Source organism: Canis aureus, chromosome 5, assembly GCF_053574225.1.
Source record: "Canis aureus isolate CA01 chromosome 5, VMU_Caureus_v.1.0, whole genome shotgun sequence".
In the NCBI taxonomy this organism is placed as follows: Eukaryota; Metazoa; Chordata; class Mammalia; order Carnivora; family Canidae; genus Canis; species Canis aureus.
In genome coordinates, this window is record NC_135615.1 from 1,520,496 (window position 1) to 1,547,365 (window position 26,870).

General features: G+C 40.3%; 1 protein-coding gene across 4 annotated transcripts in view; it reads right to left on the reverse strand.

Moving 5' to 3' along the window:
* Positions 1–26,870, reverse strand: part of NRP1 (neuropilin 1) — a 137,397-nt gene that overhangs the window by 25,549 nt on the left and 84,978 nt on the right. For all 4 annotated transcript variants that reach the window (XM_077896551.1, XM_077896552.1, XM_077896549.1 and 1 more), the window contains exons 7-9: positions 15,608–15,763; positions 12,082–12,226; positions 4,348–4,679 (exon numbers count right to left, since the gene is read on the reverse strand). In XM_077896551.1, the coding sequence (XP_077752677.1) occupies positions 4,348–4,679; positions 12,082–12,226; positions 15,608–15,763 (633 nt within the window). The remainder of the gene's footprint in view (positions 1–4,347; positions 4,680–12,081; positions 12,227–15,607; positions 15,764–26,870) is intronic.

Genomic DNA, 26,870 nt, shown 5'->3' on the forward strand with positions numbered 1-26,870 from the left:
TAAAAGACCTTCTCGTCTCAGGAAAATAACAAGGGTCCTAACTACCGAGTGAGGGCCTGATGCCAGGCTGAACTGCAGCGTGAATGGGCTCCTCTTATTGAAGTCCATGCCTAACGTGAAGACACTGTCATTCTTCCGGAGCCAGGCCACCCATTGCCAGTGCTGCTACTTAATTATTTTAGTTCCCTTTTCACATTGACAGGAAGGTCAAAATCCTTGAGTGGAATCATAAGAAAATGGAACAATAACTTTTGCAAGAAATAGATAAGCCTTCTTATTTCCTCTTCTCTCAACATCATTCTTAATCCTGTTCAGGATGGGAGGTGGGGAGGGGGGTTAGAAAAATCAAATCACCTTACCATTAGGAGTGTCTTATTATTCAACAAACATTGCATAATGTTTATTGGCACAAAACATTGTTCTAAGTGCTTAAAATACATGAATTCATTTAATCCTTAAGACAACTCCATGAGGTAGATTCTATCATTAACCTCAGTTTACAGATGAGGCACAGAGAGGTTGAGCAATTGTCCATGGCTATATGTGCAATAAGTGTTAGAGCCAGGGTTCAAACCTAGGCAGTCTTAACTGGTGCCTGGCACCACACCCTTATGGTGTCTTAGCCCTTAGAAATTATCGAGACTAATCTCATTAAATTCGGGGAAACTGAGGTCTATAATCAAGGGGAAACTGAGGTCTATAATCAAGGTCACATATTTAGTTTCCTTAATTTTTCCTTAAATATAGCGTTGCTTGGGCCACCAAACTGGGTAGATTAGATTCAGTGAATGGTCAGCCCCAGATCATGTCAGTCAAGAGCAGGGACTACACCAACTGTTGAGTCAAGACGTCATAAACCAGCAAAAGATGTGATCATTCAGTGGCAGAAATATCAGGGCAAAATGTGCATGTATGTAAGAGAAGATAGATTGGGTCGGATATAACATGACCAGAGGTTCTCTGAGTTCTAGAAGGAAAAGTCTCCAGGAACCTAAAGGGACATGGTTAACATAGACCTGCTTCTTTCCCTGAAAGATTCCTTCCATTATTTTCAAGAGTAAATTCATTATTGGGGTTCCGCATTCTTGATAGAACACGTTTGCTTCCAATAATTGAGAATCTGGCATACATTATTGTGAGGCCCAGTTAAGTGTCACCAGTGAGGTCTAATTATAATGAAAACAACATTAGTACACATGGCTGTTCTGTCTATGTTAACAGCACTCCAATAATCATAGGAAAGAGCAGTTGCAGTTATGGAATCCTGGGCTCTTTTTCTAATTTTAACTTGAGTAATGAATTAGCACAATGTAAAAACATTATAAAAGCTGTCAGTGATGAGGTGGGAAGAATATTAGCAGTAAAGAGCCATATGGAACTGGGCTAACTTTGTTAACATAAGGTTGTTTATGAAATATCTTAGTGTCCTTTTACTAATCATGTTTTAGAAGAAGAGGGCTTTGAGTATTGAGGTCTATCTGCTTCTGAGAAGTCCAGTTAATTCAGATACTCTGATATACCTTGTCCATCACATGCTACTTGAGGGTCGGAAGTGAGGAGCAGGTATACAGGATTTTAAATCCATCGAAGTGCTGTTGTATTCATAAAACCCAGTACTCATTCTAGTATTACATAAAAGGTACTTGGCGGGATCCCTGGGTGGCTCAGCAGTTGAGCGTCTGCCTTTGGTCCAGGGTGTGATGCTGGAGTCCTGGGATTGAGTCCCACACATCAGGCTCCCTGCATGGAGCCTGCTTCTCCCTCTGCCTGTGTCTCTGCCTCTCTCTCTCTCTGTGTCTTTCATGAATAAATAAATAAAGACTTAAAAAAAAAAAAAGGTACTTGGCATCCTAAGCAGGTGACCTTCATTTGTAAGTTTAAATATAGTATGTTTTAAATATCATTATACAATTTAGTAATATGTACTGCTCCTAAACTGAAGGTTTTACCAGTGTCCTTTTTCATCTTAAAGATTTTATTTCAGGAGAAGGACACGTCAGGAATCACAGATGAGGCTCTGTGTTAAATAATTTAGATGCTTTTGTGGTTTTAAATATCATAGGAAGATGATAATGATGGATAAAATAATATTTTAGGAGAAAAATCTCACAGACTCATGAATGGAGTTTTTGTTGTTGTTAAAATTGAAAACTGTTTGCTGGCTTCCAGGGGGGATTCTATATGCAATGTACTACAATAGAGTGATAGATTTAGACTTAATTGCAGAGGTGATGAGACATCTTATCCAAAGCATACGGTGATTTGTTTTCTTTCTCTCATAGAACTCTCGTGTTGAAGAACATATCACCACAGCACCAGCTCCAGGATGAGGCTGATGTGCGGCACATTCACACTTCGTGATAAAGTCAGAAGGCCCCTTGTCCTAGAAAAGATTGGCTCTTAGGGGAACTCCAGTTTTTGATGTTTATTTTACTTTTTCTTTTATCAAAACAAGAGAGGCAGACATAAAAGGGGCAAACAAAATGAACACAATAAAGAGAGGAGCTGTATGTAGATTAAAAAAAATCCACTAGAAATGTTTTAGAAACCACAAGTTAAGCAGAGGTGAGACTGGGAGAGAAATGCTTACATTTCTGACAGCATCCTAACTCTCAGTGGCCCACTACACTGGTGTGACCACGGCCTGTAGGGGACAGGTGGTCTCTGCAGAGCCCCACATCTGGACAGAGGGGGAGCTGGCTGCACTGGCAGGCTTTTGTTTCCTGCCACGCCCTTGGCCTGAGGCACCATTATCAAGCCACACTGCCAAACTCGCTTAGAGTGGGAGCAAGGATAACATTCCCACCAGTGGGCAGGGAGCTTTTCACAAAAGGAGTAGGTCCTAGGAGAAGCAGTGGTGGAAAGGCTACGATGGGAAGCCAGTTGTATTGGGTGTGAGAAGCACCATCAGCAGAAGGCCATTCCCACAGTGCTTACAGAATGGATGGTTTCTGGTGTTACTTATTTCAAACTCAAACCAGCTCTCAGGCCACCCAACATACTCCTGGATGTCCTCTCCCGGTTGGTGTTGTGTGCTCAGGAAATGCAACTAAGTTTGACTATCAGTCTAACTAAAACATGATCACTAAAGAATATATATATATATATATATATATATATATATATATATATATTTTTTTTTTTTTTTTTTTTTTTTTAAAAGATACCATGTGTTGTGACTATTGGAATAGCTCTCTTTTCACTGGGTCAAGAGCCAATTGTTTTTCAAAAGATTCCAATGAATAAAAAACATACTGATGCGTTATTCACAAAAGCCAAAAAGCAGAAGCCCTGACAGTGTCCATCCGTGGATGAATGGATACGTGAAATGTGGTACGTGCATACAGCAGAGCATCAACCAGCTTTAAAAGAAAGGGAATCCTGTCCCATGCTACTACTTGAGCATACTGTGCTAAGTCAAATAAGCCAGGCACAAAGGCTCACACATTGTATGATCTCACTTATATGAGGCTCCTAGAGAAGTCAAATTCATAGTGACAGGATGTGGAATGGTGGTTGCCAGGAGCTGGGGGTCAGGGGGATGGGAGTTCTTGCTCGGTGGGTATAGAGTTGCAGTTTTGCAAGATGCCACAGCTCTGGAGATTGGTTGCACAACAGTATTAATGTACTTAACACCACTGAACCGTACACCTTGAAAAGGTTAAGATGGTAAATTTTATGTTACATGTATGTCATGATAATTAAAATGTAAAAACAGGGACTCCTGGGTGGCTCAGCAGTTTGGCACCTGCCTTCGGCCCGAGGCATGATCCTGGAGACCGGGGATCGAGTCCCACATTGTGCTCCCTGCATGGAGCCTGCTTCTCTCTCTCTGCCTCTCTCTGTGCCTGTGTCTCTGCCTCTTTCTCTGTGTCTCTGATGAACAAATAAAATCTTAAAAAAAATAAAATAAAATGTAAAAACAAACAAATCCATTTAAACAAGGGATGAATGAGAGAAGGGGAAAGGGATGGGGAAGGGGAGGCTAACCGATTAGAATCTGCAGAGAGATTCTGAATTTCTACTGGGTTGTCCTGTCAGCCTCCAAGCCCCCAGCATCTGGGCCACCCTGTCTCCTGAGTGTTGAGCTTTCCACTGTCCACTGAGGAAGGAAAGGTGATCAGCATATGCGATTCTGTGTTGCTCTCAGATACCACCTTTAGCACCTCATTCCTGGCTTCGCTAGAATGGGGTCCTACGAACACCATCAAACACCTCCACTGATGTCATGGCTTAAAGAAATACAAAGTCATATATCTTCAGGAAAATGCTGGAGATCCTTGATTTAAGTCAACGACACGAGAAAAGACTTCCTCCCCAGCAGCCGCTCTCATCCCTGGACCTCACCTTAGCCTTGCGCTTGCTGTCATCCATGATCATTCTCCAGTCTGAGCCATTGTTGCTGTAGCCAATCTTGAACTTCCTCATGAACACCTTGTTCTCCCGGTGCTTCCCCCCTTGAATGATGATGCCCCTCACAATCTTCTCTTCCCCCAGGTCCACCTGGAGCCACTCGTTGATGTATGGGTGAGGCGCGGGTGGCAGTGTCCAGCCGGAGCGACTGGTTACCAGGCGAATATTTTCAGGCATCCAGTTTCTCTCTCCTTGGTTTGATGCTGTTATCTGGGAGTCAGAGATAAGTCCAGACACCATACCCAGCATGCCAGAGCAAGGATAATCTAGAGGGTGAAGGGAAAGAGATGATGTAAGATGATTTTCTATGAGTCTCCATGCCTAGAAACAGAATACCACAGATTGAATAGGAACATTGTACCCATTCACATACATTTTTAAGTCTCTGGATCATTTGACATTAAGCCAGAGCCTTCCCTCCCTCAAACCTTCCTTCTATACTTTAAGAACCCCCCTCCCACACCCATGTTCCAATAAAAAACAGTCCTCCATAAGGGCATATATTTCCCCCTTTTTGAGTTCTTCCAAATTTAATGTCAAAGTATTGATGTTCCAGTCCCTTGGGTATCTAGAATCTATCCCTAGATCCAGCACAGGTCCTGCCCAACAGAAGTTCAGTGTATGACAGGCTGGAGATGTGAAATCAGTAATGTCAATAGCAGGATGCTATCCTGCCCACCCCTCTTTCTAACTGTATTAGGAGCTTTCCACACAAATATTCACTGTCATCTCAAATGTACCATGTCCAAATCCAAACGGTCCTCTTCCCTTGACACTGAATCCCTTTATCAAACTCTGTGTTTTAACCAGTGGAGCCACCAAGCTAGTTCCTGTCTAGTCATCTTGTTTATCCCCATTTTACATTTTTGCATTCCTGTTCTGCTACTAAAACCTGTCATATTTTGTTAACAGCAACAACAACAAAAAGGTATGTTGGCTCTGCCTTGTGGTCACCATTTCCTTCAGCACCATCCTGGTCTATGCCCTCCTGGCCAGGGTGCTATATGGTCTGGCTGGCCAGTCAGACCCCAGTAGTTAGTCAATCTACACCATGCAAAATTGCCAATTCACTTTTCATAATTTTTTTTTTTGCGGTATCATTCTTAAGCTCAAAAATCTTCCACTGCTAAGTAAAATAAGTCAGACATAAAAAGACAAATATTGTATGATTTCATTGATATGAGGTACCTAGAATAGTCAAGTACATAAAGAAAGGAAGTAGAATGGTGGTTGCCAGGAGCCAGTAGGAGAGAAGAACAGGGAGGTGGTGTTTAACACTTACAGAGTTTCAGTTTGGGATAACGAAAAGCTCTGGAGATGGATAGTGATGATGGCTGAGCAGTAATGTGATTGTACATAACACAACTCAATCGTATCCTTAAAATAGATAAAATGGTACATATTATGTTATGTATATTTACCACAGTAATAAAAGACAGAGCTTTAGAAAATTTCCATGGCTCTCCATTATTTATAGGACTATATAAAGAGTCTCCATTCAGCTTTTGAGACTTTCATTTTGGTTTCACCCTGTTTATCTAATTTTATTTCCTCTTACTAACAGTATACTCCAGCTAATCCATTTTCTTCTCTAATCCTCATCACTGCCTTTGCTCAGAACATTCCTGCCGTCCCTCATCCTCCTGTTGATGGAAGTAAGGTCCATTGAAATATTAAAACCCAGTTTAAGACTCTTCATGAGAACTTCCCAAACTACTCTAGCCTTTATTCTAAACTCTCCCATCTCAGAAACACGATTATATGTGCAAGAAGTAGCACAGAGTTTCTTGCTAAACTGTTCTCTCCATGTTTTTAATATTGATAATCTTATATCCACAGCCAGATTATAAATTCCTCAAAGGCAAGGAACAGCATCAGATCTTTTTATATCTTTACAGAAGGCCCAAGTAGCTTCTGAGCATACGGAGAGTATCAATCACTGATTAATTGGCGACTTAATAACAAACCATTTAATTACTCTCCTTTCATTTTTTTTTAAAGATTTTATTTATTTATTCATGAGAGATACAGAGAGAGAGAGAGAGAGAGAGAGAGAGAGACCCAGAGACACAGGCAGAGGGAGAAGCAGGCTCCACGCAGGGAGCCCGATGTGGGACTCGATCCCGGGTCTCCAGGATCACACCCTGGGCTGAAGGCGGTGCTAAACCGCTGAGCCATGGGGCTGCCCTAATTACTTTCCTTTCAAAATTGTACACCTCAATCAAGGAATCTAGGAATGATAACCTATTTTTCCTTGAAATAATTCAATTCTGCATAATATAATAAAAATTTAGCTTAAAAATATAACCATTCTAGGTTAAGGACAGGTATTTATGCAATTAAACTGTGTCCATGTTATGAGCCGCCCTTAAGAATTAATTACTCAAGATACTTTCCACATGAGGTGTATATTTCAGGTCACGTCATTTCTTTATCCAAGCATTCAGTCCTGGCTCATCTAGAAATCATGCATGTACTGTCAGCCATGCCAGCCAGGCCTTCCAGATCGTGGCCTTGCAAAGCCTCTTCTCTTTTACCCCTTTTGCTAGAGGCAAGTGGAATAAAGCACTTCCTTATGGGGGGTGGGAGAAGGAAGCTTTCTGTCATTCTTTTCCCTCCTCTAAGAAGTCCCCATTATCTTGCCCTTCACTATCTAAACCACTAAAAATCTTGAGTAGTTTTCAAATGCTACAATTTTCCTCATCTTTCCAACTAGGCGTGGCTTTGATTTTCTGAGACTCTTTATTAGCACTTGATCTGCAAGTCTCCTATACTGATGACCATATTCAATTCCTTGGATTGCTACTATTTGCCTCATCAGATTTTAAGTTCTTTGAGAATATGAACCAAGTCATATTTAAACATTTTCTATGACTTCTTGAGCCCTGCTTTATATATGGTATTTGCTTAACAAATATTTGTTGAATTAATCAACTTATTAACACAATAAAGGCAGCTGTCATTTTTCTCAAGCACCCCTTCCTGTAATTCAAGTCACAGTATTTGCTCCAGGCTGGGGATCTGGAAACCAAGAATAAAATCAATGGGGATTAAAAAAATTATAAAAAGTATTTTACTGAGGGTCTATGAAAGTATAGAGCTAAAAATAGAAGTCACATTTTTGGTGACTGTGGTTACACCTGACTGATTCAAAATCAGCCTTTATATTGAAAAATGTTTAGCTGGTAATAAGTACCAGATGTTACCATCTGGAGAAAAACACAATTAACCTGAATATTGTAAGGAAAGCACAACCTTTACCAGATTTACCTCCTTTCTCTAATGCAGACTTGGCTAGGGCACAGTTTACATACCCACAAACCTGGTGATGCCCCACCCCTGTTTAGCCAACATATCCCCAGGACAGTTAGATACTCATTCCTTCTATAAATCAGCCTTAACCAAAAAGAACAATGAAGAGCCTCCTTGATTTGCCTTTGACTAAAAATTGTGTGACTCCCTTTTAGCAATGATTAGGAGAAAAATTATATTAACATTTCAAAGTTTGAATGCGATGCTAGGATCCACTTCTACTCTTCCATAGCAGGCTGGCTCCATGTGCTTTAGCCTGGCTACATGTCCAATCCTTTGGAAGTAGTGTTGCCAACGTTAGCAAACAATCAAAGAAAAACAACAAAACAAGAAGCGGGATGGCGAACTAAATTAGAATTTAAGACAATGAATAATTTTTTAGTATATGCCAAATATTGCATGGGATATACTTGTACTAAAAAAAACGACTTGTCATTTATCTGCAACAAATTTGACTAGACATTCTGTATTTTACCTGGCAGCCCTGCTTGGAAAGCTTAAAATCAATCTTAGATGAATGGGAGAGTTGAGTTCTGTGGTGGGGAATTAAGGTGATTCTTTTCATTGCTGCTATTTATAGTAAAATATCCGTGCTCAGTTTTAACAGGAAAACTGAGATATACTGGTAAATCAAATACTCAGTTTCCAAGACTGAGATGATGGCTGCATTTGATGGGTGAAATTTAATGAGCATAATTTAATCTTCCCGTGATGACTCAGGATATTGTGATGCCTGAGGTCAGTCATCCTTGCAAACTTTGGCTAACACAGGAACGTGCTGTTGTGCGCAGCAGTACCAGTAAAGAGACTTCTGGTTAACAAGCACAAGTTCACAGAGTTTGCAGTATGTTCTCATATATCAAGCAGCAATCCTCCAAGGTTATTTTCCCCAGCATCCATATCTGCCAAAATGATGAAACCTGCTTCATCAAAATAATGAGAATGCTCCTTCCTCAATCACCTATAAAACAGAATGGTTTGCCCTGATCTTGTTTTCTTTATATGTCTCTATGATGATGCCCACTGTGTATTCTGGATTTTCTAGGATTTTTATATTTCTAAAAAAATAATTTTCTGAGTACAAAAATTAGGTGAAAACTTGAGGGCTCTGGACTTTGGAAGTCAAGTGATGTGTTCACGGAGTTAACTTTTAATTCAATAGTTTTTGTTTGTTTTAATCTAGTTTGAGTTAGGACTTGCCAACCCAAGAGGAGAGGCTGATACTTTGAAATTTAGTCATTTGTTTGTGGATAGAACTGCAATTCATTCATTCATTCATTCATTCATTCATTCATTCATTCATAAATAAGTGCATTGAGCATGTGTTATGTTCCAGGCATTCAGGATACAATAGAAATTAAAGTGAGCATGGTTCTGCTTCTGTGGGTCTTCCAGTCCACCAGGAATACTGAAGGTTTGTTTCTCTTGCATCAGTTTCCACTCTGAGGGACCGTAGCCTCTGAAAAATGAAAACTATCCACTTCCAGCAACCAAGAGGAAAATATTGATATCATTGTCTGCTCAGAGGCTCTGCTTACTGGAACTTGTTCTGGGCTCTGTTCATTGAGTACCAAGCCCTCTGTCATTTATTGGGTACCATTTAGTGAGAACTTACTCTAAGCCAAGTGTGTTATATTCTTTCAATTTCATTTTCATTACAGCTTAATTAAGGTCAATCTTACTGATCAGGACATGGAAGTCAGAGAGATGGAATGTCTTGCCCATGGTCACACACTCACCAAGCAGACAGTCCACAGTGAGGTCTAGGTTGATGTCTGCGCACCTTCTGTCCACCTGACCATCATTAGAACATGCTGCCCTCTCTAAAAACCTGCCTTAGTCAACTATTTGGAGATTGTAGGTACTGTATCAGTGAGGAGTATCTAACATAGATCAGGGGTCATGATAGTACTATGAGCCTAAAGGAGTATCTTTGTGGGAAAACATACAGTTCCTTAAAATAATTGTAAAATAAAATATGTGTGAAAATAAGAATATGCTATTTAAGACATTGATGTTTAAATAAATAGATCGTTTAAGTAGACCTTTAACAGGTAACATTAAATCATATAACATTTTTATTTTTAAAAAATCCAATAAATTGTTCACCTCCTTTTTTTTTTTTGTTCACCTCCTTCACATGGAAGACTCACATGCCTAGAATGAACTCTCAAGATCCTTGTGAAAATGGAAGAGAAGTTGAAATTTAAGTGACTGTTTTACTTAACTAAAAGGAGAACCTTAGGATTCAGAGTTCAGACCAACACGTTTAGAGTTACAAAGTTACCTTCCTTTTTTCTCTTACTTTTTCTTTTTCTTTCTCTTTCTTTTCTTTTCTTTCTTTGGTGCAGTGACATGAGATTAGAAATGAGCCAGAAATTTCCACCCTGACCTCAAATGGCCTTGTTTCTATGAATTTATGAGTAGCTTCTCCAACTTCTAATGCTCTGAAAATTACCTAGAATTTTTTCTCCTGTAACTGATGATCAAAATTAAAGCCGAGGTTATACCTAACTTTTCAATGTTCCTTCTTCTCCAAACCTCTCTCCACCCAGTTCCTGTCTCCAAGGCCTCGAACTTTCTAAGTCTTCGATCCTAAAACAATAAACAAGTCTGTCTCTGGGATGGAATAAGCATGATTTTGGTAAGAAATCAGATGTCAGTTTTTAACTTTCCCAAATGGACTCTGCTATAAGCTAGAATAGTTTTTTTTTTTCTCCTTAGTTTTTTCTCACAGAGCTCTTCTCCAAATGACTTGAAATTTCATTGAAAACTTCCCCGGGTGGGTTTCACCCACCCCCTTCAAAAGTCAATATTTTCCTTCTTTAGACATAATTATACTAAAGAGGATAAAAATAAAAACGATGGTGTTGGCATTCATGGAAGGAGAGATTAAATGCCTTATGTATAGTAACATAATATTAAAAGTTAGTTCAGAGGAGAGCACCTGGGTGGCTCAGTGGTTGAGCATTTGCCTTTGGCTCAGGTCATGATCCCAGGGTCCTGGGATCAAGTCCTGCATTAGGCTCCCCGCAGGGAGCCTGCTTCTCTCTCTGCCTCTGTCTCTGCCTCTCTCTGTGTGTCTCATGAATAAATAAATAAAATCTTAAAATAAGATAGTTCAGAGACGTTTAAAAGTTGTTCACTTTTAATTACTTTTAGGTTAATCAGTTACTTATTCTGTTTAACTTTTAAATTTACCCTGAAGGTTACACTGTATTGCTTTTATTTTATTTTTTAAAAATAAACCTTTGTGATGTATTTACTGAATTGAAAAGGAATCCTGGTGTGACTGCTGTTCGATTCAGAATATAGAAGGGTCACACAGGAAGGTCGGTGGAGAAGTCAGAGCTGCTACTGATCACTCCAGGAATATAGCGAGAATAAGTCATGACAATTCTTTTACATTCAGCTCTGGCCCCGCCTGGCCTACCTTTTTAGTTAGCTGCTTAATACCTCCAGAGCACACCTTCTTCAACTCTCAAATGGGTAGAATCCCTCAACTTACATCGATTTATTTATTTATTTTACTTATTTATTCATGAGAGTCACACAGAGAGAGGCAGAGACACAGGCAGAGGGAGAAGCAGGCTCCCTGCGGGGAACCTGATGCTGGACTCCATTCTGAGCCAGAGGCAGACACTCAACCACTGTGCCACACAGGCGCCCTACTTACATCAATTTAACAGAGACTTTTAAAGTCCTGTTTATGTCAGAAGGAACAAACAAAAAACTAGACATGTTGACAGATCGATTTCTAATATTAGTATATGCATTCAGCAAAAGATGGATAGATACTGAGATGCAGAGTTGTCGGTGGGGTAGGGGGGCAGTTACAGTTAGTGAGTAAAGGAGTTAAACTTCTGCTTGCTTTTGGCCGACAGAGCCACCTGTAGACTTCAAAGTTAAAAAGAGAAAGCAGATGGAGAGCATGTCATGTAAGAGTTTTTAACTGTAAAACACCGGTCAGGGTGCCACCCACCCAGGAAATGGGGATGGAGATCTTGGTGCTTGCCTTCACAGAGCTTGCAGTCTGGTGGGAAGGTGCTGCTTTAACAAACACATGCCACATTCCAGGCCATGCTGAGTGTTTTAGATCCACAGGCTAATCCATTATCTCAACCACCCTGTGTGGCAGACATGGTCATGACTGTTTTCTAGGTGAAATAATCAAGGCTTTGAAAGATAGTTAATTTCCTCCCCAAATAAGCTAGAATTTAAATTCAGATCTGTCGAAATCCAAAGCATATGCTCTTAATCACCAAATGAAAATGGCCATTTTTGTATAACATAACTCTTCCCGTATTTAAAAGTTTACATAAGTCAAGATGAAGCAGTCTTCAAGCTGGAGCTTACCTGTAATCTTGCAGCCATAGACTTCAAACCTCATAGATATGCCAGTTTCCCAAGTCATAGGTTTAATTCGGACAAATCGGGTTATTAGTGGTTTAGGAAAAACTGCAAACACAACATCTGTGGGGTTGGTGTTTCCCTGAAAGATCTAGATAGAAAAAGAAAGAACCCTTTAATGACAGACGCTTTAGATTTAAGACAAATACAAAAATATGTTTTTGCAAATGCTTATAAAAATTACTTACAACTTCGGTATTGTCCATCAAGGCTGAGGAGGCATTAATAACCTGTCATGTTATTTTTTCAAGTGAAAAATCATCTGTAATAAAGGATGTTCTAATCATCTGTTCACTTTTATGAGAACCTAGAGCCTCCAAAAACACTATTACAAAGATAACATTTGGTAAAGGCTACATGCTATCATCTAAAAAAGTTGAAAATTATTAGCTCTATCATAAGGACCTACAGAATACTATAGACATTTCATGGGAACTCATACTACTTTATTTTCCCAGGAACCCCCAGACGGAGGAGTATTTTTGGAGTTCAGCATAGGGTCTGGTTTTTTTTTTTTTGAAAATTCTAGGTTATGTTCCCAGCTACAGCACTAGGGCAAGTAGCTTCCCCTCTTTTAACTCCATTTCTTGATGGAAAATCTTATCCATGACAAGTTAATTAATAACTTCCATCATTTCTTTTTTTTTTTGGCTATTGGGAAAATCCTGTTTTAGTGGTCACAATCAAAGTGAATTATAAATGATAATGTAACTGGAAGTCAGCTCTTCCAGGGCTCCTGTTTCTAGTTTTATTTATTTATTTATTTTTTAATTTTTATTTATTTATGATAGTCACAGAGAGAGAGAGAGAGAGGCAGAGACACAGGCAGAGGGAGAAGCAGGCTCCATGCACTGGGAGCCCGACGTGGGATTCGATCCCGGGTCTCCAGGATCACGCCCTGGGCCAAAGGCAGGCGCTAAACCGCTGCACCACCCAGGGATCCCATCCTGTTTCTAGTTTTAAAAATGAGTCATTTTATTGTAAGAAAGATGAGGCATGTGACTGCAAATGTAGCAAGTGCCAGTCCCAAACAAGGTTCCCACAAGGACCTGCTGGGGCCGTCCTGCCTGGGCATGGCACCACAGCTCCAACTACACCTGCCTCAGGAGGAACTGAGAGCCCCTGCTTCCCTGGCTTTTATTTTGGCCTTGAACTGGGGACAGCCCATGTAACAGTAAAAGCAACTTGTACTCTGCTTCTCACACAGCCTAATGGCACCATATTTCTATTAGGTTATGTCACTTGGGCATCACCGGGGCCGTCAGAGGCCTGGGGATTCCTCCCTACCTTTCCAGGTAAGTTGTCAGAGGAGGACCACAATTTCCCAAGGCTTGTTCTTTCCCTGGGAGAAAAGACCTCCGAAGGTTGGGATGATATTTTTACTTCATTTAGCTTAAGTGGCCTGCATGATGGAAGGTGGTCAAATGCTTTACAAAGTTGGCCGCTAGCCTGATTGCTCTCCAGAGATGGTTTAATATCATAATTTATTCTTGCCTGTGATGGCCTTTAGATTTCTGTCCTACTTCAGCAAATCTCTCTGGGAAGCAATCTGTGTGGGAGCATTTTTGTGTGACAAAGAATAATGAATAGCTGCCGGAGGGAATAGAGTCCCAAATCGTAATGCTTGAAGGGTCAACAGGTCCACTTCAGGGAGAGCCGACAGTCAGTTAAGAGCACTCCAAGCTCCAGCGCAGGTTGGGGTGAACTCTGGCTCACACTGGGGGAACCTGATGTTTGCCAAAAACCATGTAAGTGCATACACTCCATTCAACATCAAGAGGACTGCTGGAGTTGTTGCTGTTGAAGGCTCCTCTTGAGGAGGTACGGCTACGTCTTTCTGAAGCAAGCAAGGAAGAGGGTGGAGAGCAGTGTCTGAGAGGCCCCAGAGCACAGGGAAAGGACAGTGAGCAACAATAACGAGACTCCAGGTGGATGTTGGGATTGCATTTATGTTCAATGAATCTGCACCTATATCTTTGCCGAATCTGCCTTTATTCTGTCTGCCTCCCCCTCTGGAAGCCCTCTGTGTTCCAGCATGCTCTGGACAGTGGGCCTACAGTGAGCTGTATGCGTTGCCAGACACTCTCTCAGAACCTGTGTGTGCTCCCTGACACCCCCCACTCTGGGCCACACAGACAATCCATGGCCAACAGCCGACCAGGACGTCTTGGAGAAGTAGCACTCATGTTTTAAAGACATGGCCTGAGACTTGAGGTCAGTTCTCCTCACTCCCTCAGGATTTTTTTGTTTGTTGATATGTTCTTGGCATTAGCGTTTTGTTTGTTTGTTTGAAACTAAGTCATGTCTTCCAAAAAATGCTTCAAGAATAAGTCACGAAGCTTAGAATTAAATTTACTTGCTAAAGCATCACAAGTGTTGGCTGTGAGGGTTTTTCTTCCCCAGATGGAGGACTGGTTCTATGTCCTTCGGGACTAGACAGTGGCCTTGAGCTTGGTGTCTATAGAAGTTTCCTCCCACAGAGCAGCTGTCTATACGTGCACTTTCATCTTGTCTGCTCTAAATAAGAGTAGGGGTTTCACAACTAATCAAAGGGAATTAATAGTTCTCTCAGTTCACACTCAGGAGGCTTTTCTTAGTTCCAGACCCAGAAGGAGAAAACCAGGCCATGGATGCTCAAAAGAGAGACAAGGACGTGTTAATTGGGCTCTTCCCAAACTCAGAATTTCAATTTACCTGGATCTTTGCTACCATCCTTGTCAATTCCGTGCATTTTACTTGGCTTCAGGGCAAGCTTTTTATTTGGGGGAAACAGCGAATATGAGTTCTTAGAAATCTTTTGATTAGTAAATCAGAGTAAGCGTAACTTCAAATAAACACGCAGGCTGAGAAGAACATCTCGGTTCCAAATGATTTAGGGCAGGGTGCCCGGGGCTGGATATGGCGGGTGTGGCTTCTTGGGTTAAGAGCGCTGAGGAGGCAGCATCATGTGTTTGTGTGATCTGAGGGAACACCACGAACCGCCTTTAGTTCTATTCATTCTCACGGAAGCAGCCAAACACACTTGTAAATTAGTTTGTGAGCCACAGAGGGTAGATGAAAAGGAGCTTCCTAAAACCAGTTCATGGCTGACAGGAAGAAAGAAGGAATCTATGAAAGAGAATGAGGAAACACAGGGAAACTAAACAAAACAACAGGCCTAAGGTTCTGAGAGGACAGTGCTGATCCTATGCGTAGCCTGTATCCCCATGGGAAGTTTAAAGTGATCCTGGAGTCTGACACTTAATTTGGCTGGTATTGACTTTTCTTGGAAACATCTGTATAATTTCCTCTTGGCTTCTGGATCTGGGAACATGAGACCCCCTTGGTCAGATTTAAACCTCTAATTGCACTTTTCATTTTAAATCAATCCAAAACTAAACCAGGCCAGACAGAAAGCTCCCAAACAAATAAGTAAACATTGATCATCCATTTCAAAGACTGAATTGGTTGAGGGGTTGGCAGCCACACTTACAACAGGTTTATTTCCTTCTTTTATGGTGATCCAGTCTTCCCCATTGGAGCTAATATCTATTCTGTAAGTCTTAACGTAATATTTCTTCTTGGTTTCCTTTGAAATGGCTCCCTGTGTCCCGACAGCAGTGACAAAGCGCAGAAGACCCAAGTCTACCTGCAAAACAATATAAGCATGGTCAGTCACTCACCCTGCACCACTGTAACTGGAAGCATCTTTTTCCTGTGGGTAACAGTGTAGTTTTCATCCACTTGAGAGCAATAGGCTCTAATTCCATCTGGCATCAATAACCTCTAACTTCCCCATTCCATTCCTACTAAAGAAAGGCACAGATATGGGGTGCCTCTGTGGATGATGGGTTAAGCATCTGCCTTCAGCTCAGGGTATCATCCCGGGGTCCTGGGATCAAGCCCCACACCATGCTCCCTGCTCAGTCTCCCTCTGCTCCTCCCCTTGCTTGTGTTCTCTTTTGCTCTCTCTCTCTCAAATAAATAAAGTCTGAAAAAAATAATTAAGACAGCAATTGCCCTAGGTGGGCAGTTGCCAGGAACAGACCTTTCTCATCACTGCAACCACAAGTGCTTGATCTTGGTACAAAAGAGAAAACGGGGCTCAATATCATGTTGCTGTATTTTCTCAGAGATTAAGAATACTTTCTAAATGACACATTAGTATACGTCATTTTACAACTGGAAAATCAAGACAAGATAAATTCGCATGTTGGACTTTAGGGAAGCTTGGACTACAGCTCAGGTCTAATGGGATCCTATTACTCTAGTCAGCATCTGCCCCCTTCCAAACAGAATGCAGACAGTAACGACAGGACTCTGAAAGCACCGTGAGTGTTGTGGTTTGGAGAACGGGCCAGAGATTTATAATCTGGAATGGTGGGGAGACAAGGAAGGCAAAGTCAGGATTTTTGTTTCACATTTAAATTCCTTCCTTACCCATATCTTCCCATGACCTTTCCTGCAGTTCAGCTGGAGAGGCAGGTGGATTCCAGGGAAGACATCATCTAGGAAGGACTGATGGTTCCATGTGACAATGGCTAGGGCTCACAAGCTCCTCTTGTAAGCTTCCAGTGGAGAAGATCCTCAACACCAGAGCCCAGTCTCATTTGCCTGTTTTGGACCCCTGAAGGTTGGGCAACTTGGAGGTCATCACAGCAAGGATGACAAAGGGTGACCCAAGTCTCTAGGTCCATGACTTCCTGCCAGAGGTCTGCAGTGGTTTGGGTTGTTCTTGTGACCCTGTGATATGAGTAGGCAGGACAAAGATCTAAGCACTGGGCACTCAAGGGTCTGGTATAGGTTCTGCCACTAACTAGCTTTTGGGCCTTGGACAAATCACTTAATCTTTAGGTTTCCAGTTCTTGATTTGTTAAATAAAGGAGATGGACTAGATTACCCAGAAGGAAGCTTTCAGCTCTGATTTTCAATGATTCCATGTTTTCAGTAAAGTAAAATAATACACTTGACCCTTGAACAATGTAGGGAGTTAGGGGTGTTGACCTGCCACATAGCCAAAAATCAGTTTGTGACTCTTTGACTTCCCCCAAACTTATATTCTACTGTTGACCAGATACCTTACAGATAACATAAATAATTGATTGATACATATTTTATATGTTATATGTATTATATACTGTATTCTTACAATAAAGTAAGCTACAGAAGAGAAAATGTTATTAAGGGAATCATAAGGAAATCCACTTACAGGACCATACTATAAATAATCCACTTATTAGAATACACTCACAGCTCAAACCCAGATTATTTCAAGGGTCAACTATAGTTTTTTTTCCCTTATACTTCCCTTATTTCCATCATTAATACCCAAGAATAATCTTAAAACAAAAATAATTACTAGTTTCTATGTATTAGAAAGATTTTCAATTTCCTGTTAGAGATACAATTGTTTAAAATTGTTTCCCTCGATTTATTATATCTTCTACTTACTGTATTTGTGTATAATGACTTTTTAAAGGACTCAGAAAGTAACTGCACTTTACAATTGCTTAACATTAACAAGATATTTCAACAGTACATTCATTATTAAGAGGTAAGATAATGACATTTTCCAATGAAAACAGCAACAAAAGCCAAAAAAAGAAAAACAAAAAACCCCAAACATACCCCTACCCACCACCACCATCACCACTTCTGAATCCGCTTCCCACTAACTACATGACAAACTAATTTTCAGAAAACAAAATTTCAATTAACCCTCCCATCCTATAGGCCATGAACACCTAAAGAATTTCCATTTTATGTACAGTCAGCCTTATGAAGAATGACTATTGTCTTTCATGAATTGCTTTTTCCTGAAGGCCCTTGGAGTAGTTAAATCAACATGTTGCCAATTCACTTCAAAACCGAACAAGAAGTTATATCCAGGAAAAACAACTATATCGCTAGCCCCTAAAAGCCAACTTCAAGTTACACAATTCAACAATGGGAGATTTCATCTAGAAAGGAAGGGAGCACCATTCAACATAAGACTATATTTCATTTACTTGATTTTAAAGATGTAAAGTCTATGCTCTGGTAGCTATCACCAAATTTAAGAGAAAAAAAAGAGAAAGACTTTAATAAAAATTAATGTTTTAGGATAGTAATGGTAGATGCTTTAATTTTAATTTAACAAATAAATATTTACTTGACACATTTTTACCAACCCCCTCTACTCTTTAACTGAAATTTGAAATATTTTCACAAGTGAACCATAAGATTTTGTACGAATTTGTGCACAAGTTTCAAAAAAGGGAGGCAATTCATGTTTGCCAGATTTAGCAGATAGATATATAGGCTCTTCAGTTAAATTTGAATTTCAGAGAAACAGCAAATATTTTTAGTACATGTATGTCCCAAGCAATATTGAGGCAAACTAACAACTGGTCCATTGTTTATCTGAAATTCAAATTTAACTGAATGTTCTGTATGTTATCTGGCAACCCTAAATCTAACTCTATTCCAGACAAATAATCAGGGGATTTTAAGTTGCTGCAAAAACTCTCTTGATTTCCTAACGCTGCAATCTGAAAGTTAATAGGTACTCTGGACATGGTTGCACTCAACAATTTCAACTGTTTTCAAATGCTCTCAGAACACTTAGTGCTTTACTGACTATCCATTGAGTCATGCCCAATGCCATATCCACTTTCAACCTGAAGGGCCCTTAAAATCTTGACGTCCAAGGGAGCATGAAGCAGATCTATTTAAATAAACTCCTTCTGTCAAATTTACAAATGGCTTTTTAGTTTGGAAATGATTAAATCCCCAAGAGTACATATTCAGCTCAGGCTGATTTGAAATAACTCTAGAACTTCATTCCCTGGCTGTCCTTTTTCTAACTTTTAAATTTTGTTTTTAAGGTAAAATTGGGTTACCAGGTAGGAAAGGAGTTAATTGGTTGCCAACTAGAAAAATCCTAGGCATTAGAAACAATTGACTTAAAGGAAGGAGCAACAGACTGGAATTAACTGGCTATTCGGCAGGGGAAATGTCCAAGGTCCCAGATAGAAAGGCCCCCAAAACATAGGCATTGAATCCCTTGTAAAAAAGAAAAAAATATTTTCTTTTCCCAGCAGCAATGAAATGCATTAGCAACCTCTCCTTGTAATTGCATAACATTTCCTGCTGCGTTTTAAAACTCTGCAGATTCTCTTATTTATACCACACTGGAATACTTGAAATTTCATTTCATTTTTCTTCCTCACATTACTGCCACTGGGTTGAGAGGGGGTGAATGACAAGCTCACAAAATGATTAGGGCTGGAGCCTGAGCCTTTGCAATTAAAACCGGATGGTGTTCAGAACTCTAACAAGACACAGCCTCCCTAGCACTGTGCTGGCTCTCACTGGCAACACCAGGGAAGTCCTTTCAAGTCCTTTCTCCCTAGGTATCTTCCGAGAATGCCCAAACAGCATCCTGGGGTGGGGAGAGATGTCAGCCACAGAAGCCCTGCTGCTCACACTTCCCGTGCCTGTGTCAGGAGACCCAGAAGGACTTACTGCCTAAAGCCTGGGTGTTGACACTTTTCTCCCCAGTGAAGCCAGCCCTGCTAATCATGACGTGGGCCTCTGTCCACCTGTTTGGTCCCTCCTGTTGCATTTATCCCTCTCCAATTGTACCTTCCAGCCACATTCAATGATTGGTATTCCTCACAGAAGATGAGCCTTTTTTGTTTCCCTGCCTTGCCACTTGAAGTTCTCTGGACCTAAAATAACCTTTTCCTCTTTTCTGATTACAAATGACTCTTTCCTCTTTCTGGTCTGGTAGGCAGAACCAAGTCACTTCTTCCCCCCTCCCCGGGGATGTGTGGTGCAGAGCTCACAGCTCCACCACTCAACTCATCATGTTGTGTTTTTGCTCTACTTCCATCCAGACTTTTATAATTTCTTCTAGGGAATATCTGCTTTGGGGTATAGAAAAGTAATAGCTGCCGATTGAAAATTTGTAAAATGCAAAAATCTTAAAGAAGAAAAGAAACTCTCCATAAGACCAGCAGTGGGAAAAAGCCATGGATAACAGCCTTCCAGAATATTTTGTTTTATGCCAAATAGATGTGGATGTTGTATGTATGTTCCATCATTATAAAAATCAGGCCGAATCACCTCTAGGTTTCATCCTCCGCTGCCCGTTTGGTTTCATGGGTATATTTTCAGGCCCAAAGTATTTTTCAATGGATTCGTGGTACTCCACCATGAGGCTGTAGCATCACTTATTCAATTGGTCCTCTACCTGTGAACACTTTTATTCAACTCAATTGACATTCAGTGGACACTTCATACCATTTCTCCTCTAAGTTCTACAGTAAGTGGTGAGTATATAAAGATCAGGAAGGGTATGGGAAATGAAGACACATGATGACAGAACGGGGGCTGCACATCCAGTGTGACGCAGCACAGAGGAAGGAGGCGACATTTCACCCAGACAGACACTTGCAAGTCAGGGCACTGCAGATATTTCAGAGCCAACTCTGATGTCTAAAACACTCGTAGAAGGACACACAGTAGAAGTGGGCAAATAGGCATAAAAGAGAAGGAATGTTCTGGTCAGAAGGAGAAAGAAGTGCAGAGGTAAGCAGGAGGCAATGAATGAATGAAATAAATGGACCCTAAATGACTCACTGTGCTTCCCTCAGCACTATAGACATTATTTGTCAAGAAGTGTATTACGTTCTCTCTCTCTCTCTCTCTCTCTCTTTTAAGAAGTGTATTGGTCTTTTAAGAGTATTGTGTTCTGGTCACTTTTAAGCCAAAATAATTAGTTTTCATAAAAACTACTCAAAACCATTTAAAATCAGCCACTGGCCATCCTCTTGGTGGTTGAGCTTTTTGAATTATGATGAGCTCTCACCAACCTCACATCATAATAGACAAGATTGGCGACCCAAGACAGGCAGCTGGAAAGACAAAGATACAACCCCAGAATAGTTTTACATAATGCCACCCCTCTGTATTTTGGAGAGTTCATCATCCTGAACAATACTTCCTTTCTTTCCATAAAATCTTAGACACACAATAACCATAATTAAGTAACCTGTTTTTTCCCTAAATCCAAACAGCTCCGTTCCAATCGCTATCTTCTTATTTTGAAAGAATATCATTATTTCACAGCTGCTTTATTTTTAATTGGAAGATGGATGTGATTTCACATCTGAGTTTGATGCACTTCTGTTTAACATTAAGGGTGATGGTGGGGGGTGTGATGATGGGAGGGGGATGCACAGAGCCAAGCATCAATGCATTGAATGCATTCAACGCATGGATTCAGCAATCAATTCATTAAAATTGTTGAATGTTTCACTCTGTGTGTGTGACGAACATAAACATCTGGTACTTATCTGGTAGTATGTAGACTCTTTACAGAAGTCTAGCATGCTATTTTTGAGTACTGGTGGACACTCTCTGAGCTAGCCTATATAGCACCATCAGCAGAAGTGACCCAATATGATATCCTGTTTCCAATATAAATCTAAAATTCTATCACAGCTTGTAGAATGTCTATTCACATCTTACTTAAACTGTGCTCCACCCCCAAAGAGAAGCTATTGCTACACAGCAGATACAGAAAAGGAAAGCCCAACTTTCATTCTGGGTTTGGAGACAGCCATACTAGTAGAAGAAAACAGCTGTCCTCATCCATTTCTGGGGGACCAGGGGTGGGTGAAGGCCCCCTATGGCATACATCTCGACCACGATCCTGATTTGCTCTTTGTTGTTAGATGTCTACACGTATAATCCACATGCACTTTATGGCCATGGCATTGTCTTGGTAATGACAGGAAACACATTCCCCAGATAAAGAGAAGCCAGGAGAAGCACACATTTTACAGGGAATCACTTGAGGACAAAGCACACGTTTCACCATTGCGTAGTAAATCATGTAGCAAACCTCTGCAAGCCGCTGGTTAAACACCAGCATGCAGCCTCTGAGCCATGAAATGAATATCGTTGCTTTCTGTAATAATACATAACCAGCTATTGGTAATGTCATAATGTAGAAAGCCTCATTTCTAAAATGAAAATCTGTCTTGCTCAATAAAATACTGCCTGTTGAGCTAGCATTGGCCAGGGAGCATTTAACAGCCTTTAACATTCCCAAAGCAGGTCAATACAAGAGCCTGAAAAAATACAGGACAAAGGATTGAAGTCTGATTAAAAACAGGAAAAATATTTTGAAGCGGGGGGAGTGTGTTGGATTTTTTTTTAGAGCATCTCTGATGACTCAAAGAGCTGTTTAATTCATCACTAGACACTACAAGCTAAAGGAAATATTTTTAAGCAATTGTCTCATTTCCTTAGATAACACACATTTTCTGATAGAGCCTGAGCATTTGGACATCAATACTGTTCTAGGATCCGTGGGCTTAATTCAAGCATCTGATCATTGCATTTCTTAACTTAACATCTTGAACTTTGTATAGTTATCGACTGGAATATAACCACTATATAGCCCGTGACAAACTTCTCTATCTCTTTATGTATTTTTTCACCATTACTGTATTACATAAAAAAATACTGATGACTAAAGTTACTCTATTAATAGAAAAACCATAGGGCAATCCCTCTGTGTCAGGCATTTTATTAAGGGCTAAATTTGCAATCATTACCTCTTTCAATTCTCACAACAGTCACACAAGGAAGGTTTTATGGACAAAGCAACTGAGGAATAAAGAGATGCGTGGACTCTGCTCCGAGTCACATAACTGGGTGGTGACTGAGCCAGGACTTACCCTGTACTTACCCTGAGCCTATGTACAAACACTGCACCCATGATGTTGCCCCATTTGTATTGTAAAATGTGACAATTATCAAAAGGTAATTGAGAATTACCTCATCAACAACAATGAAATCTGGTTATTCTTTTTAAAAAGTACATTTTTGTATAATTACAGAGAATATAAAACAATTTTAGATTACCTTGACCATAAGTTTAAAATTTATACTGGCTACCAGAAAGAAAAACTGCAAATAATTCAGTTATGCTGTTGAGAAACAAGATGGCAGAGATGGATCATTGTTAGCAAAAGATAATGAGGAAATGTTTTAAAAATTCTGATAAAGAGTAAAAATATCCAAATATGAGAAAAGTTCAATGCAGAAAGAGCCTTGCCAATTTTCTTTTCTGGTCTTAATTGCTTGAATTAATCTCTCTCTCTGTCTCTCTCTCTCTTTCTCTCACTTTTTCATAGCTAAATTAAAGGAAAACATTTTCCTGCGTGGAAACAAACTATTGATTGTAACAAAACTCTGATAGTAAAACAACTCTATTGGAATGAAAGATGAATTCTATTGGAAGACGTGAACCAGCCACTTAGAATAGCATGAGATAAGGCTGTCATAGCACAAATGCAGTGGAAAGACTGGTTTCCTTGATTTGCCACTGTACTTACAGCACAAGAACAAGGAAAGGTGCAAGAAAAACCAAGTCCTCAAACAAGGGCTGACCTTTGTCTTTTTTGGCAGGTCGAGAAATTATGCTTATGTGGGCTCCTTTGTGTCTGGATTTACTGCACATTCTTTCGATTTCATGTTAATTTTTTTGCATAAATCAGAAGCAAGCAACTAATTAAAAAAGAAATATTTAATTCTGATATGTTCTTTGAACTAGAGTTCCATCTGGCTCTGTTTAAATAGTAAAATCTCCTGTAGTTGTTAAAATTGGCAAGTGGCATAGGCAAAAAAGAAACAAAAGGGACTCCGTGCAGCACATTAATACTTTTGCATTTCAAGTAGAGACGTTTCCAGAATTCAGCTACTCAAATCACTCCAGTATGGAAGCCATAGAGATCGCATCTTCTAGAATGGAGAACGGAAGCCTCACCACTGGTCTACATTTCCTCAGTGTGATGGATATAGCATTAGGCTTTAAAGACCTTTGATTTGACAGAAGTACATGGAACTATGACACCCACCCAAAAATGCTCAGCTTACTTTATGAAATATATTTTAGACAAGGAGCAGAAAGTCTTCACATACTCTCTGCAAAACCTGAGGGTTTTTTTTTTCCTTCCATTTCTTCTTGAATCAGATATAATTGTGTTCAGAAAAATCATACAGATATTCCACTTGAATCCTTCTTTTACATGAGAAGCCTATACAATCGGGACATCAGGACACAGTATATTCTGATAAAAAAGGAGGAGAAAGTGAAATGTGTTAGAGTTTCTCTAGACTCTGGGATACAAGTAAACAGCATCTAAGACAAGTTGAAACTCTCCTGTAGAATTGAAGAGAAAGGCTGATTAAACCCCTGCACCTAGATCTTGAGAAAAGATGAATATTTTGAAGAAATACATCAACTTGTGAACTCTTTTTTTTTTTAGATTTTTATTTATTTATGCATGAGAAACACACACAGAGAGAGGGGCACAGGCAAAGGGAGAAGCAGGCTCCAGCAGGGAGCCCGACGTGGGACTCGATCTCCAGGATCCCACCCCGGGCTGAAGGTGGCGCTAAACCGCTGAGCCACGGGGGCTACCCTCCTTTCTTCTTTAAAATGAACAAGTTCTGCTGCTTCAATGCCATGTCACCTTGCACATGGGTACTTCTGAAACCTTCAATAGTTCAATCACAAAGATGACACTAATGTGGCTCCCTTTACTAACTAAGATTTTCAGGGACTCTTGCTAGGCAATAAAAGACTCAGAGACTTAATACTTCCAATTAATATTTTTTAAATGTGTTTTTGTAAGTTACATTACATTTAAAACTTGAGCCTAATCCTTTGATCTGGAAAGAGGACAAATATTCAGAACAGACCAAATGCAATTTCTAGAAACTCAGTTAAGAATTGAACTTAAAAACATTACAGTAAAAATTGCTTAATTGGAATTTCTTTTTTTTTAATTATTAATTGGAATTTCTTAAGAGAGAAAAGGAAGTAGGCTATGAGTCTGAAATAATTGCAACCAGTTTCAAATCTATATAAACCCAAAGTAGATCTCCTAGTGAAATGCCTCACAGGAGAGCCGTAGCATGTGCTCTTGCTAGATGGGTTCTTAGCAAAGATTCAGTGAGTATCTATTACATGGAGGGCATGGGCTGGCAAAGTGCTCTCCTGCCATAACTCTTGGTTCCAACTATTAATCGTTTATGTGTAAGACCCATGAAAACTTGAGAAGTGTTCTCCTTGCAGAAGACCTGAAGCATGGGAATTGCATGGGGGTGGGGAGGGTGGGTGGTAGACACAAGCACGTTGGCGGGTCCAAGTGGTACTGATCCAGCTGGCCGCAGGAATGCAACACTAGACATCCTGTAAGATCAAGCAGACTGTGTATACAGATCTCTAGCTCCTGATATCTGTCTCTGCCAAAACCAAGAGGGGTCCAGTATGGAAGAAGGGATAAAGGATGGTCTGGATGACAACCATTTTAAAACTTAGCACAATTTATTATCTCTGCACATAATTTCAGTAGGACTGTATTATGTAGATAAACATTAATCATTGTTCTCCTTTTTACTAACAACATTTGGGGGCAAACTATAAACTAATGAACGGAGTCAGGGGCCATGCTCACACAAATGTGTCTTACAGCTGAATTACAGTGTTTCCCATATCATGGCTGCTTGAACTCAAAGTGTGAAATTAAACTGAAGGATGCCAGATAGAATCATCTAATCCATTAAACGCAACACACATTTATTGTTTGCCAGGTTCTGGAAGCAAGCAGGCCTACGTAGAAACAATGATAATACAAGACAAAGTAAAAAGTACCACCATGCTGACAGACGAGGCTTTATGGGATTCCAAAGAAGAAAGAATCCTTGCAGAAAGAGAAAGAATGGGTTTTATGGAAAAGGGTTCAACTGAGTCATTCAAATCGTATCTTGCAAGATAGGGTAAGATTTTTGGCCAGGGAAGGGGCCCAGACTGATGAGCTCAAGGCAGAATCAGCTGGAAAAATATTCCACCCAGCCGCCTGTATTTTGAAATATCTGATATGATGAGTATTTTCCTTCTATCTAGTATCTCCTGGCAGAGCTGCTTTTAGAGAGCAAGGTTAGGTGTCCTCCCCTCTCCCTCCCTACCAACACACATCACCCTTTGTGTCCACAGGTCCATGCCAGGAAGGGCTTGGGTAGTGACAGAGAGACAATGAAATCTCACTTGTAATGAAGCTTCAAGCTCATAGGCACTTAGGGCACTGCTGATGTCACTTGGCTGCAGTACATGCTTTCACTGCCTCTGGGGATCCAAGCATTCCTGGGACACACCTCAGCCTCAATCTGCATGAGTCAGGGATTTCTCTCTGGAGCCCTACTGGCACACTGTGCGGTCCAGTCCTGCCCTATGTTTATATATCTGCATTTAAAAGAAAACATTTCAGTGAAGTGGCATAAAAACTGCTGTGCTTACTTCAGGGATTCACACAGCTGTCGCAATCCTGCCATTTGCTCCTCAAACATTTAAGGAGCAGGTGATGAGTTCAGAACCTGAGCATATAATGGTGGGTATTTTTGTTTCTTTGGAGGGAAGGTGGTGACCAGCAATGACTCATTTATAACACAAATAAGCGCTGGATACTTGGGTGAAAGAGAAGGAAGGTTCCCAGCTTCCTGCCCTTTAGGCAGTGAGGGAAAAAGTCAAGTAAACAATCAATCTCAATACAGTGTGGTTAGCCTGCATTAAAAATGCTCAATAAATCCTAGACCACAGGTCTAAAAATTGGCAGGGGATTCAGGCAGCACATGGTGGCATAAAGCATATGCTCCAGAAGTACCTCTGTAGTTTTGACATTAAAAAGTGACCTGGA